This window comes from Dama dama, chromosome 22 (assembly GCF_033118175.1).
Source record: "Dama dama isolate Ldn47 chromosome 22, ASM3311817v1, whole genome shotgun sequence".
NCBI lineage: Eukaryota > Metazoa > Chordata > Mammalia > Artiodactyla > Cervidae > Dama > Dama dama.
Genome location: NC_083702.1, coordinates 30,789,199 through 30,803,698, shown reverse-complemented (window position 1 = coordinate 30,803,698; position 14,500 = coordinate 30,789,199). Strand labels below are relative to the sequence as shown.

The following is a 14,500-nucleotide window of genomic DNA, read 5'->3' as shown; positions in this document are numbered from 1 at the left end:
CCACCAATTAATAGAAAAGTACCCTTTTATTGAGAAGTAAGACAAGTGTATTTACAATATTCAATTGTTAGATCATATAATCTGTGAGACTTTTAAAAGCAGCAGTATTCCAGGAATTACAATGTATAAGGGGAAAAGAAAAATATTCCAAATAGGTTTCTGTTACAGAAAATAGATTTGAACAATGCCAGAAACACTTAAGGCTAAGTAGTATTAGACCTTTTCTTCCACCTTTATAGCAATAACTGATGCTTTTTTTTTTTTGTCACAGACAGAAGACTAATATTGGAAAGGAAGAAACAATATGATGTACAGTGTTTTCTGTCAGAAAACAAGTTATGTTTAAAAATAGAGCCTTATCAATGGTTCTAAGAAACATACAATGCCGCCAAGCAGTCCCAAACTCACATCTGATAAAACTGAAAACTGCTCCAAGCCTCTCATTCTTATTGGGAGATTATCACATCCTTTATACACTTCTGTCTAATAATGTTTTCTGAAACAAGATTGTTGAAAAAGAGATCTCTGCTACAGTGCAAAGAACATTTTGATAGAAATTCATGTCTACAAAGGAGTTAAATAATACAGATGCTCCTTACATTAACAGATACTGTTCTTGCTCTAAAAAAGGTAGATTTATCTAGCCACTGTAAATAATATGGGTCAGTCAAAAATATGTATAACAGAGTCCCACAGGGCAACTTATATAAGTCAGTCCCCCAAGTATGTAGATATTTGACACTCTCCAAGCAAGGATAGTACTTTTTTGAAGAACATTAGACAACAAAATGTTTCTTATCATTCCATGAACTATTGAGGTAGGAGTCTCATTTTGTCAATATCATCTATGTTCACAGATTATGTCATAAGTCAAATGCCAGTACCGAAAAGACAGTAATCCACAAGGCTGAACCGTTAAGACTATCTACCAAGTCGTTCTTTCTTTAGATGAGCAAGGATGGGACTTCCCTGTGCATCAAGAGATTTAACTACTAATAACATAGGCAATAATATATCTTGTAGACACGTTTGTAAATAAAAATCACAAATTTCAATTATGATTTTATGTATTAAAAAGCTTTGCAACTGTTAAAAAAATGAGTAAATAATACAATCATTAGTAGTAAAACAAATAGTACTATGACTCTTGAAATGGCTTCCTACATCTACAAAAGGGTGTCTCCTTGGAAAACTACTACTGAGGAAATCACCACAGCTTCCTACTTACTGCCTGTCGAGCAGCAACAGTGGAGAAAATAACACATCATTTTTGTAGTGTCACGTTTTGCAGAACCATAGCCAGTTTAATTACGGTAAAATAACTCTAGCGTCGGAACTCAGATATTCTCTCCACGAACTCAAGATGAAGAGCGAGTGTATGAAACACACATTATGCATGCTGATTTTTATGTTAGGAAAAAGCTGAAAATAAGGGAAAAATTGGCTTCTGTGAATAGCCCTTAAAAAAATAGCTGTAAGTTTAACCTTATAATGTGTTACATCTTAAAGTAAAAATTACCAGTAGTTATTTTAATGTATGAAAAGCAAAATAATAAACCACTGCTAAAATTAAAAAAAATAAAAGGAAACACTGGATCATGACATGGAAAAATCTCACTTGGTATCTTGAAGAACACACCCTTCAGTGAAACAAGCTTTGTAACAGACTCTTTCATGGCCGAGATGGCTTTCTGTTAAATGCTCATGTGTGATGAAAGATACAGATGCTCAGATGAGAGTCCCAAGAAATATCAGGATTTCCAGAGTGTGTTGCTGAAGGAAAAAGTGCTGAGTGAGCTATAACTTAGAAACTGTAAGCTAGTAAAGAATGACCTTTGCAACATTCCAACAAAGAATATCTAGGTCGGATTTTCATCTGGTTTTAAAATATTAAGATTCAGAAGAACCATGAAAGTTTTATTAAAAAAAAAAAAAAAGAAAGTTTTATTTTAACCATATTCTTACCAAAAACAAAAAAAAAAAAGGGATTCATACATCAACACTGGGTTTTCCTGGTTTTAATAGATTAAAATGACATAATCCAATCTAACTCATGCATCATTTTCAGAGACACAGTGCAACTGAAAATATTTTTGCCATTGCAGTGGACACTTCTAAAAACCAAATGCCTATGGGTATGCTTGCATCTTCAACATAAAAAGGAAAGAAATAGGGATTACAGTTCTCTAAGGATGGCTGTGTTTCGCACATTGTGGAAAAATAATAAAAATGGCCTTAAAAAGTTTCAATACGCATGTAACATAGATTTCACCTCCTTCGGTTTGCTTGCTGACCTCTTAGATGACTTGGTTAGAAGCCTGTTTTCATTGCTTCTTTGTTAACTGCTGTTGGTACTTTGTAGGCTATACGTTTTAAACTTCTGTAAAGAACATTACAAGCTATTTCAGGTAATTTAATTTTGTGCTGAATATTCTTCAAAGGATTTTATAAATAATACAATATTTTAAATGAGTCTTCAATTCAATGGTTGTTATACCATATTGTTGCTTTCTCCGACTTTATCTACAAACTGCAAGAAGAAAAACAGATAGTTAAAAGAAAGTCTAGAGCACTTAAAAATATCACATACACTTTAAATGTTAATTAAAAAAACCCAGTTTTGTAAGATTTGTGGAAATTTAAGGTATGACCGACAATGATTAATCCAGTACTACTCACCACCATCTTCTGACACATAAATGTATATAAAAAATTTTTTTTCTACGAGTTTTTGCATGACATGTTATACATATGACTTTAAAAGTGCAACACGAAAAATGCAACACAATGAATTAAAAAAACTGGATAAAATGATGTTAACGCTTCTGGCTTAACAAAAGAAAAATTAAAAAAAAAAAAAGCTGAAATGTCAGCCATTCATGCATTAATGAACCCAATAATATTATTTCAACTGACCATTATTGTGGATCTCTTCTGGGCCTATGTAGTCTTTGAACAAACAGATTTAGCTCCATTAAGTTCAATAATTAACAACAGCTATTGACTAAAAATACTTTAAATGTGTATTCTGGACTTCAGACTGAAAGTGGCAATGACATTAAAAAGAGACTTAATGATGCAAGCATAAATCGATAATTACAGAACATAAGTTTTAACACATATTAATGTAAGTGCTTATTTACTTTGATTATTCCACCCCAAATATAAAGCAATTGGGCTTTCTTCAGCATTCCAGATGGTGATGCAAACAGATGTTGAAACAAAGTAATTAGTGAAGATATTAAGTTACATAACCCAAGTGGCTATAATACTATCAAAATGTAGCAATCATTTAACCCTTTCTTTTATTTCACTATTCATACTTTTACTTAATAAAATAATAATATCAAGAAATGCCTATTTATTTTAATGAAGCAATAGTAGAAAAAATTTATAGCACTGCATGTCCATTTATGCAAATACTGAAGAATCCTTAAAGACATGGTTAATAAGTACAACTCTATATAGCTAAAAGTTTCAGTACATTCAAAAGACATTCTAAGTATCAACAACACTGACTACTGTATGAGTTTGGGGATTAATGCAAATGAAATCAGGATATACCCCTATAAGCCTAGGTCCCAAAATTTTATATTATTGCAAATAAGTGACTGGAACTCATGGATTCATTAGAATTTTATGACAAATTTAGGTGGAGAGAAAGCACATTTTCTCTCCAAAGGTAACTTCAAATATCTAGGTTATCTGAGCTGTAAGATTCTGACTCTAAAATTGAAATGAGATCAGGCTTACAGTGGTACCTATTCCTTAGTGGGAAAGCCATCCTTTAGCTCTTTGAGAATTCAATACATGCTACGGAGTATCTCTAGAAGCATCTATGCAAATCTGCAAACACCAGTAAGAAGTTGATGGCCTGCCCTGGAGATACAGATTTGACAAGACTGTTCTAACTGTGGACAGAGCTGGGAACAGAATTTTATCATCTGACTCAGTATCACATGCTTTATTTAATTGTTTCAACATCCTCCATTTGGTGATACAGTCTAAGAGAGAACATATTTGTAAGAAATAATGGTGTTCTTTTATATTATTGCTTCTAAAATTAGAGATCTTATAAAAGTTAACTGAAAGGTGCCTTGAACTCTCAAAGAGAAAGGTAGCATGACAATCCAAGTCACATGAAAAAAGGAAAACAGCATTAAATGTGGATACAGTGAAACCAAACTTCAGGTTTTGTAGGTTTAGCAATGATTATTTTCTGTTATTCATTGTAACCACAATGTACGTGATGCAACAGTTGTATCACAATAAAACGTATCAATCATGTTATCAGTTCCTCAAATTTCTAAAAAGAGCATCAGAGAACAATTATTTATCTTTAAAATTTTTATTTTATTTAAACAATTTAAAAGTTGTAGTTGATTTACAACATTGTGTTAATTTCTGCTGTAAAGCAAAGTGATTCAGTCATACATATATATATATTTTTATATTCTTTTGTTATGATTTATCACAGGATGCTGAATATAGTTCTCTGCGCTACACAGCAGAATTTGGTTGTTTATCCATTCTAAATATAATAGTTTGTATCTGCTAACCCCAAACTCCCAAACCATTCTTTCTCCCAGAGAGTACTCATTTTAATGGTTCAAAAAAATATGCTGCTAAATATAGGATTACTTACCGATCTAATTCCAGGTAAGTTCAAGAGTGATCCAAGGACTGGCACTCTTCTAATAAAGCCAACAACCACAGGAAAGAAGCCCCTGGGAGAGGGAGAAAAAGGTCTTAGAACGAACAGATTCTCTATCACCAAAATCGACTGTTAGCCACGTAAAAAGAAAGGATTTTATTAAAATTTTGAACTTTTAAGCAACTTCAAAATTCAGTTACCATTTCTTCCCTCTCCCTGGATGTGATCCCTTCTTTAGCTATGCTCTATAACATTCTGCATAAACATCTATAACCACATTACTACTATATCCTACCAGTACCTTTACAGTCTATTTCATGAATCAGAAATGAGAGATTCCTTAAAGCAGATTTGGCACTTAGTTTTTATGTTTCCTGTGGGCAATACGGTGCTTGGCAGATAGAAGACAAATGATATACCTTTCTTGAATAAATAATTTAACCAACCTTACTTAAAAGTGTTTTCTCACATTGCATACTATTATTTACTTGGTAAGTGGCATTCATAAAATATTAAATGATCAAACCCTCCCATAATGTATTTAGTCCAAAATTTTTTAACATCTGCACGCACTAAAAAAAGCATCATCAAGTGGCAGTAACTGTGCAGTATCAGGCTCTACATGTTAAAACACCGGATTGATCTACCACTGGTTGGTTGGTTGATGAAAAAACAGAGACAGAATGCCTTAAGATGCCACCAAAGTAAATTTTATAGCATTAAAAATGCTTTACAAGTTAATTTATACCCTGACACAAGCAATCATCTGCACTTGATAGACACATCTGGGTTTCTGTAATAATTATCTGACATGATGGTTTACTGAAGGAATAAAATAGTTGCCTTACCTGAACAAGAGAAAGAATCCATAAATCTCAAAGATCATGCCTATCAAAGGCCAACCAATCAGGACCACAAACACACCACCCAGGAAAAATCCTGTAGCTTTCATTTTATGTTTTTGGAAGAAGAATCTGAATGTTCTTTCTAAACCAATTACAAACGCCAAGCCAGCCACAAATAAAACCTGCAAGAGAAGGAAAATGCAACATCGTTAAGCAGTTAAATGCATTGCATATGCTTGAAAAGGAAGGTCAAAGCCAAATATGATAAATGTTTAGGACATGTGGCTTTTAATGTGGGCAGCTGGCCAGAGAAGGCCACAACGCACACAAGAGGCAGGACCATTTTAAAGTGGTAGTTACATCCCATTCTGTTCAGCCCTCTTCTGCTGTGATCAGATGAAGAAAAGAGAAGCAAAGACAAGTGAGGTGTTACCCATGTGTGTCTGCACCTGCAGTGGTTTCCCCAGGTTTAGCTAGATGGCGACAGCTTCGTCAATTAGCAAGATGAGCCGCAAGGCAAAAGACAGTAGTTGCACGTAAAAATGTCAACTGAAGGGACTCCCGGTTCTGAAAACTTTTATCAGGACTGACAGGAGTTCCTACAGATGAGAGAAAACCTGACATGGCCCATTTGGTAGTAGAAGAAATCACACAAATCCAGGAGGAAGATCCTAGTTTTATTAATCAGAAGTCTGGGAGCAGCTGATATGAAATACAGCTGTGCCTTCTCAAATATATTCTGTATGTTTTCAGACAATGGACAAGAGATGGTGGTCAACTAAAAGCTTGTGTTTTCCCAGGTTTTATTCCTAAACACGTGCCTTTCTTCATTACTGTACTTGAGGGAAAAATATTTCACACAAATATTTATTAAGCCTAATGTTTAAATTTCACATTCTGAGATGCCAACGCTGTTGATGTTACTGTGTATTAAAACATTAATATACACTTCAAAACTATTCCATCCTTACTCAATGACTTTATTGCCCTCTTAGGAGGGTTACTGGGCTTCCCTGGGGGCTCAGATGGTAAATCCCTGGGTTGGGAAGATCCCCTGGAGGAGGGCAGGGCAACCCACTCCAGTATTCTTGCCTGGAGAATCCCATGGACAGAGGAGCCTGGCTACAGTCCATGGGGGCATTAAGAGTCGGACACGACTGGGCGACTCACGCTTTTTAGGAGGGTTACTAATTTCTAGGGCTCTTGCACAACCTTCACCGTAGACAAGAGAGTACACACTCCAAATAAACAATATATACACCTTTCTCAGCAGGTCAATTATTAATAGAGGTATATATTTTAAAGGTTGAAGTGGTTTTTAAGAACTCTTCATCTTATGCTATTGAAGCAATAGTTAAATCTCAGATGCTTCAAGTCAAAACAACATTAACAAATTTACCAAGACATGGGGCTATGAAGTCATTTACTTTGAACTACTCAGAGGTAGTCTTGATTTTACTCTATTGTAAATCACATATCAAAAAACATTTAACCAAGCAGTTATGGGATTAGAAAACTCATCAAGTGTTTACCTTTTATTTAAACAGAAAGCTTGCAAGTTTCATCCCTGATGGAAACAGAAAATGTAACAGGAATCTTCATATGAGTAACAGTGAATTATCTTCCCCCAGTTTCACAGCTGGCAATAATTCATTTGTATTAAGTTAAAATTTCATTATGCATGTAGTTAAAATATATGTTGAAACACTCACATTTCCAATAGCCAGTAGTGCTTTGTCAAAAAAGAGGATCATTCCAAAGAATAGGAAGAACACGCCAAATCCTGTTAATCCCATTCCAATTTCTGCAACATAAGTCATATAGTTAAGGGTGGAGCAAAAGAAAAGTTACATTCAGATCCTTGTAAACTAGGAAAAATTTTTCAGTTTTTCTTTTGACTGATATAAGGAAACAGGGGCCCCAACACTGCAGGTTACCTTATGATGACATTCTTTACGAACTACAACAAATTAAATTAACATCAGCAAATTACTCTCAAATTTAAAATAAGTTAAGAATTTCTGATCCATAAATGAAACATAGGACTTCTCACAAACATACCCATAATAGAGAAAGATGAATCAGGATTCTAAACCTTTGGTTATGTATTTTTTTCCTCCAAAGAAACCTTCTGGCTTCAGACATAAGTATATGGGTGTACTCTTACTCTTTGTCCCCTCTTCTCCTTTTATGTTCCAGGACTAGTATTTATATGCACAAAACCTGCACTTTCTTCTTAAAATGCTTAACCTATCAAAAATGCTACAGGACGTCAGTACAACAGACTTCCCTCTATTATGCGCTGCTTCTCACAATGGCAACACAAGGGATTCTGAGATTCAAGTAGCTGTCTCCTTTAAAAGTTAATATTCAGAAGGTGAGGCATCACTTTGACTTCCTGATGGTTTATTATGCATTCATCTACTACAAGTCTCTCTCAATTATGCACCTATTCATACACTTAGTCTGAGTCCTAAAACCATCTCTCCAACACTGTTTTACCTAATATTAACATTCTGGGTCTTCTTCACTCAGAAACAAAAAATTGTTGATCAACTCCTAGATGTTGGCAACTGTTCTCGGTACCGAGTATTGAGTAGTGGAAAGTATAAGCTTTTAAGGCTCTTTTACTCTTTATATAAAACTAATCATTTTATTGCCTTTACATTCCCTAGACTTAGCTGTACTCCTGAAGAGTCTTAACTTTCTATGGTTACAGTTGCACAAGTCTGTTAATGTTACAAAGCACAAACCCATGAAACTACTTCCTTGCTCATTTTAGTTTTGCTTGCAGGAAAACAGTTGCCAATCTTTATTTTACCTAGCAGCACTACCTGCAGAAAATAATGGATCTGAACTGAAACTGCCATATTTTGGGAAATACAATTTTAAATATGCAGCAGTGATTTCTAATCTGTTACCTCAGTTCCAGAAAGCTAAAATCTAAGTCACAGCTCCTTAAAAATTTAAGCCATGCAAAATGTTCCAATGAGTTGAACATTTAAATGTGTCTTCTTCAACATCCTTCACTTCAATCTACAGTTAATGAATGCCTCCCATTCCAGCTACCTTTTTCTCTGAAAGTTAGACTAAAAGAATTCAGGTTCAGTTCAGTCACTCAGTTGTGTCTGACTCTTTGTGACCCCATGGACTGCAGCACACCAGGCTTCCCTGTCCACCATCAACTCCCGGAGCTTACTCAAACCCATGTCCATTGAGTTGGTGATGCCATCCAACCATCTCATCCTCTGTTGTCCCCGTTTTCCTCCAGTCTTCAATCTTTCTCAGCATCAGGGTCTTTTCCAATGAGTTGGCTCTTAGCATCAGGTGGCCAAAGTATTGAAGCTTCAGCATCAGTCCTTTCAATGAATATTCAGGACTGATTTCCTTTAGGATTGACTGGTTTGATCTGCTTACAATCCAAGGGACTCTCAAGAGTCTTTTCCAACACCATATTTGGAAAGCATCAATTCTATGGTGCTGCTCAGCTTTCTTTATGGTCCAACTCTCACATCCATACATGACTACTGGAAAAATCATAGCTTTGACTATATGGACCTTTGTCAGCAAAGTACCTGTCCATAAATACACTGGGAAGTATATACCATGGACATAAATTCTCGTGAAAGTTGGAGGCTGATACTTAACATGCTTAAATGCTTCAGGAGAATTTACCAAAATAACTATTCAGATGTCAGATATAATTTCTGAGAGAAAAATATGGACAAATGAGCAAGTAACATTCCATTAAATAACTCTTTAGTAGTTAAGATTTAATCACTGGCAGCTGCAATACTTAAATACAACCCATTTCTATTTCTTCACAAGTTGTCCTAATGATAACATAAACATGTCAAGATGTTTGTTCTTCAGAAAGGAAATTATATGGCAATATACATACTATATACTGAGAATTTACCATGAATTGGCCATTATGAAGAGCTTCACATCTCTTATAGAACTTAATTCTCCCAGTAATACTGCAAGGTAGGTATCCTTACATCATCTTAGAGATGGAGGAAACTGAGGTTTAGAGAATTGACTTCATTTGCCCAAAGTCACACATTTGGTTAAGCATTTGAACTCAGGTCTATTCAAATCCAAAGTCCCTGTACTTAACCATCATGCCATACGGCTTCTCAAAGGATCCCCCTCTCCCCAGTTAAATCAGATTAAATGAAACTCAAGGGTATTGGGGTATGCTGAACTTCTGGGAGAAGCATCTTTAAGTGATTCAAGCTTAATAAAATCAGCTTGTTACTAACATACTGTCGGTTATGTTATTAAAAACTGCAGTGAAAAAGAGAGACAACGTATATGGTTTTACATTTAATGAGATGTGTACACAAACGTCCTAATTCATTTGGCAAAACTGGGGGGTTAAAAAGTATCACTGGCTCCATGTTTCATGTGGGCAACTTAAGACTCAGATTAGTAACTCATCCGAGATCACAGAATCGGTAAATATGTGTGTGTGTGGAGGGGGACGGGTATTGGGTGGGAGGGGAGTGTGTGGGGTTTGGCTAGAATTCAAATCTAGTCTTGAGGCTCCACAGCTTACAACTATAACATGGGAACCGAAACATTCCACTGCTTTACCCAGTACAGTCCAGCAAGAGAGGGTTGTCTCTAACATTTCTGCCGAAACACTAGCAGGTTATTGCCACATAGTCCCTAACTTGAATGGGTCAAAAGCCTCAAACTGGCCTCACTGTTCAGCATGAACAGCATGTTTATTTTCCTGGGTACGATTCTGATGGTGAGAGGGCAGCTCCAAGTAGTGCTTTAATAACCAGAGGGCTTGTGAATACATAGGCTTAGGGAAGAACTGGAGGGGAGAAAACGGGACAGCGAGGCCAGTTTGAGACTTTTGATCCATTCACATCGGGGACTATTTGGCAATAACCTGCTACTGTTTCGGCAAAAATGTTAGAGGCAACCCTCTCTTGCTGGATTGCACTGGGTAAAGCAGTGGAATGTTTCGGTTCTCAAGTTATAGTTATAAGCTGTGGAACCTCAAGACTAGATTTGAATTCTAGCCAAACCCCACACCACTGCCCTCTCACCCAACACCTGTCCCCCTCCACACACACATACATTTGCCAATTCTGTGATCTAGGATGTTACTAATCTGAGTCTTAAGTCGCCCACATGGGATGGGAATACCAGACTACCTGACCTGCCTCCTGAGAAATCTGTATGCTGATCAAGAAGAAACAGTTAGAACTGGACATGGAACAACAGACTGGCTCCAAATCAGGAAAGGAGTATGTCAAGGCTGTATACTATCACCCTGCTTATTTAACTTCTAAGGAGAGTACATCATGAGAAACGCTGGACTGGATAAAGCACAAGCTGGAATCAAGATTGCCAGGAGAACTATCAATAATCTCAGATATGCAGATGACACCACCCTTATGGCAGAAAGAGAAGAAGCACTAAAGCGCCTCTTGATGAAAACCAAAGAGGAGAGTGAAAAAGTTGGCTTAAAACTCAACATTCAGAAAACTAAGATCATGGCATCTGGTCCCATCACTTCATGGCAAATAGATGGGGAAACAAAGGAAACAGTCACAGACTTTGTTTTTTTGGGCTCCAAAATCACTGCAGATGGTGACTGCAGCCATGAAATTAAAAGATGCTTGCTCCTTGGAAGAAAAGTTATGACCAACCTAGACAGCATATTAAAAAGCAGAGACATTATTTTGCCAACAAAGGTCTGTCTAGTCAAAGCTATGGTTTTTCCAGTAGTCATGTATGGATGTGAGAGTTGGACTAAAGAAAGCTGAGTGCTGAAGAACAGATGCTTTTGAACTGTGGTGCTGGAGAAGACTCTTGAGAGTCCCTTGGACTGCAAGGAGATCCAACCAGTCCATCCTAAAGGAAATCAGTTGAATATTCATTGGAAGGACTGATGTTGAAGCTGAAACTCCAATACTTTGGCCACCTGATGCGAAGAACTGACTCATTTGAAAAGACCCTGATGCTGGGAAAGATTGAATGCGGGAGGAGAAGGGGACAACAGAGGATGAGATGGTCAGATGGCATCACCGACTCAATGGACCTGAGTTTGAGTAAGCTCTGGGAGTTGGTGATAGACTGGGAAGCCTGGCATGCTGCAGTCCGTGGGGTCACAAAGAGTCAGACACGACTGAGCGACTGAACTGACTGAAAATAAATGTATTTTCTTGTGCATTATTAAAATTTCATTCTTCGTGCCCATGTGCATACGTGCATGTGCACGCATGCATGTGTGTTTTTAAAGCACAATCTGATTTAAAAAATCTAATAAAACTAGTTTATCTAAAATCAAAACCTTATTGTAGAAATTTGATAAGGAGAGATATTCTTACTCCAGTGACAATCACCTTAGCACTTTAATTTCTTATTTAAGATATTTCAAGGCAGCACTGTCTATCCCCTTTCAAAAAGAGAAAATGTCATAATAAAGAACTCAATTCAACATCATGGTAGAATTTAGGCAAAGTGACATAATGAAGTAAAGATTTAGAGGTAGCATGGGAACTGCCCCACTCCAGCCTCCTCAATAAATTTTGTGGGGTTTTTTGTGAGGGGGTACTGGAGGGGATTATAGAATTCCTTTAAAGTCATGAATTGCTTTTTTATTATGACCAGTACTTGATCACTCTCTCGCAGAATTGGGATGCCGGAATAATCTTGGTAAGTCACTTGAATGATGGCCAATTCCTACAGTTGAACACACACACAAACACCAGCTGAAATCCAAAGAGCTTTTGGTCCACTAATCATTTTGCATTCTCATCCATTATCTATTTAAAATATTCAGCAAATGAGCAGCAAAGAGTTTAATTTCCTCCTCTCCACCACTGTAATGAAGTGAGGAGAATGCTGCCTATTCTGCCCATATTCCAACACAACCCCCTCATTCTGGTTTTTGGAAGGATGTAAATCAGCACTTGTCCCCTTAAGACTTCAATGGAATAGAATCTATTTACTTACAGGGTAAGTAAATAATATATATATGTAATAATCACAGACTCAAGAGTATTAACAGATAGGAAAACTACGTAGAGATCAAGTAACTCCTCTGAGTAATTAGTAGTACTATTAGAAATAAATTCTAGCAATTTATGTATAGTATTCTGCTAAATTCTGGGTTTCAGTCAAGAGGACCAGAGTTCTGCCTCACAAGGGAAATAGGCTCTGAATATTCTACCCATCTCTCAAAAAATCAATGCATAATTCTAAAGAATAAATATCTACTGTTGAAACTATTTTTTGCTATGGGAAAATTTCATCCCTCTAAGATAGATTTCAAATAAACTTTACATCAAGTCTTCTTAGATGCTACCACGGTACAGTGAAAAGAACAAAGATTTTTGAGCCTGCAGACCTGGGATTAAGTCTTGTTTCTCTCGCTTTCCTCATGATTACACACTGGATTTCTTTTGAGCCTTCTTTAATTTCTACAAGATACATATTCCTCTTTGCCTTACAAGGCTCTTATGAGAACTACAGAACACATTTTACATGAAAGCACATGATAAGCTGATATGAGATGCTTTTATATAATTGGTAGTTTTATTATAACACTAAACCAAAAAAAAAAAAAAAAAACCACCCCAAACATAAAAACCTACAAACAGAAAAGGACTCCATATTTTCTCTGATCAGAACAGGTACACCAAAATGGGCACTCAACGGTGGAGACACAGTTCAATCTGAGGAAGGGAGGGACCTCTCCTGGGGTGGCAGTGTGTGCAGGAGTTATAAGCAGGTTTGTGAAGTTCACCTTAGTCAAGACTTGAATCCAAACCTTACGACTTCACTTTAAAATAAGCCATTTTTAAAGGAAGCTCTATTTTTTATTTCAGCAGACTGTTTAGTTCTTAAAAATCTTTAAAATTCAAGTAAGTTATACAGAATAAAAAGAAAAAGGCATGGCTGATAAAGTGAGATTAAAAAGACTATCACTACCATTGAAAGACAGGAAGCACAGGGTTGGCAGATATGTAAATACAAAATTATTAAGACTGACAAAAAGGGGTAGAAAACTGGAAATTTTATATTGAAAGAAAACAGACAGCAATATGAATCTTAGAGATAAGATAGCCTGGAGAACTCTGTGGCAGACAGAAAGATGCTAAAATAATAAAACATACCACAAAGCACAACATACAATTTTAACGAAAGAAGTCGTTTAACTGAACACAAAGTTTACGATTGGGAAGACAGCAGCCAGTAGAAAAGTGAAGCTATTTCAACGGATTTTTAAAAGGTTGCTTCCAGTGGTAGCAAACAGCAAATACTCAAAATATTTAAGCGTAAGCACATTTCCAAAAAGAGCCTATCATGGATGACATTTAAAACACGGCCTCCAAACAACCAGGAGTAACTTGTAGAGGACCCCAAGTATGTCAAGTGCAAAAATATCCCCAAGAGTGGGCCGCTGGCATCGCGCATCAAACTTTCTCTCGCGGCCGCCGGCAGGAACAAAGCGCCCATCTTCCTGAGTGTGAGAGCGGCGCGACCCCCGCGCGCCGGCGAAAGCTCCCCCTCCCCAGCTCGGGCGTCTCCCCAGACCCCACTGACTCTCCCCTCCCGCCAGGTCCGTAGCCGCAAGTCCAGCATCCGGCTCCTCCAGGAAGCCCTCCAGGGTCCCGCAGTGCTAGCTGAGTATTGCAGGCCACCGCCCCCATCGCGGAGCTTCATTCATTGACCCGGGCAGGCGAAGGGGAAGGCGGGCGAGACCCAGCCCGAGGAAGGTGTGTGCGGGGCTTGAGGCGGGGCCTCGGGGCAGGTGCTTACTCTGTGTGTCCGTTAACGAGATCATGGCTGCAGAGGTGAGGACCGCGGCAACAGCACCTCGGAGTACCCTGGGTGTGGAGCGAAGTGGAGAGAATGAAGCCGGGAAGCAGCCCAGGCGAGAGCCGCCACGTCTTCCGGAAACACGCAGCCTCCCCCACCCTAGGTTCAAACCCGCTTCCTATTGGCTACACCTGCTTCCAACGTCAACCAG

At 37.5% G+C, this 14,500-nt stretch overlaps 1 protein-coding gene across 1 annotated transcript; it reads right to left on the bottom strand.

The window, feature by feature from the left end:
* Positions 1 to 7: 7 nt before the first annotated feature.
* GOLT1B (golgi transport 1B) lies at positions 8 to 14,438 on the bottom strand. The gene is made up of 5 exons (XM_061125115.1): positions 14,290 to 14,438; positions 7,212 to 7,303; positions 5,503 to 5,681; positions 4,646 to 4,727; positions 8 to 2,530 (listed from the first exon to the last, which is right to left on the bottom strand). The coding sequence occupies exons 1-5, from the start codon at positions 14,312 to 14,314 to the stop codon at positions 2,492 to 2,494; spliced, it is 417 nt and encodes a 138-aa protein (XP_060981098.1). The 5' UTR covers positions 14,315 to 14,438; the 3' UTR covers positions 8 to 2,491.
* Between the last annotated feature and the right edge of the window lie 62 nt (positions 14,439 to 14,500).

Coding starts and splice junctions, on each gene's coding strand:
- GOLT1B (XM_061125115.1), bottom strand. CDS start 14,314: ATGATCTCGTTAACGGACACACAGA. Junction 4,728..5,502: donor GGATTCTTTCTCTTGTTCAG/GTAAGGCAACTA, acceptor TCCCTCTCCCAG/GGGCTTCTTTCCTGTGGTTG. Junction 2,531..4,645: donor ACTTACCTGGAATTAGATCG/GTAAGTAATCCT, acceptor TTCTTCTTGCAG/TTTGTAGATAAAGTCGGAGA.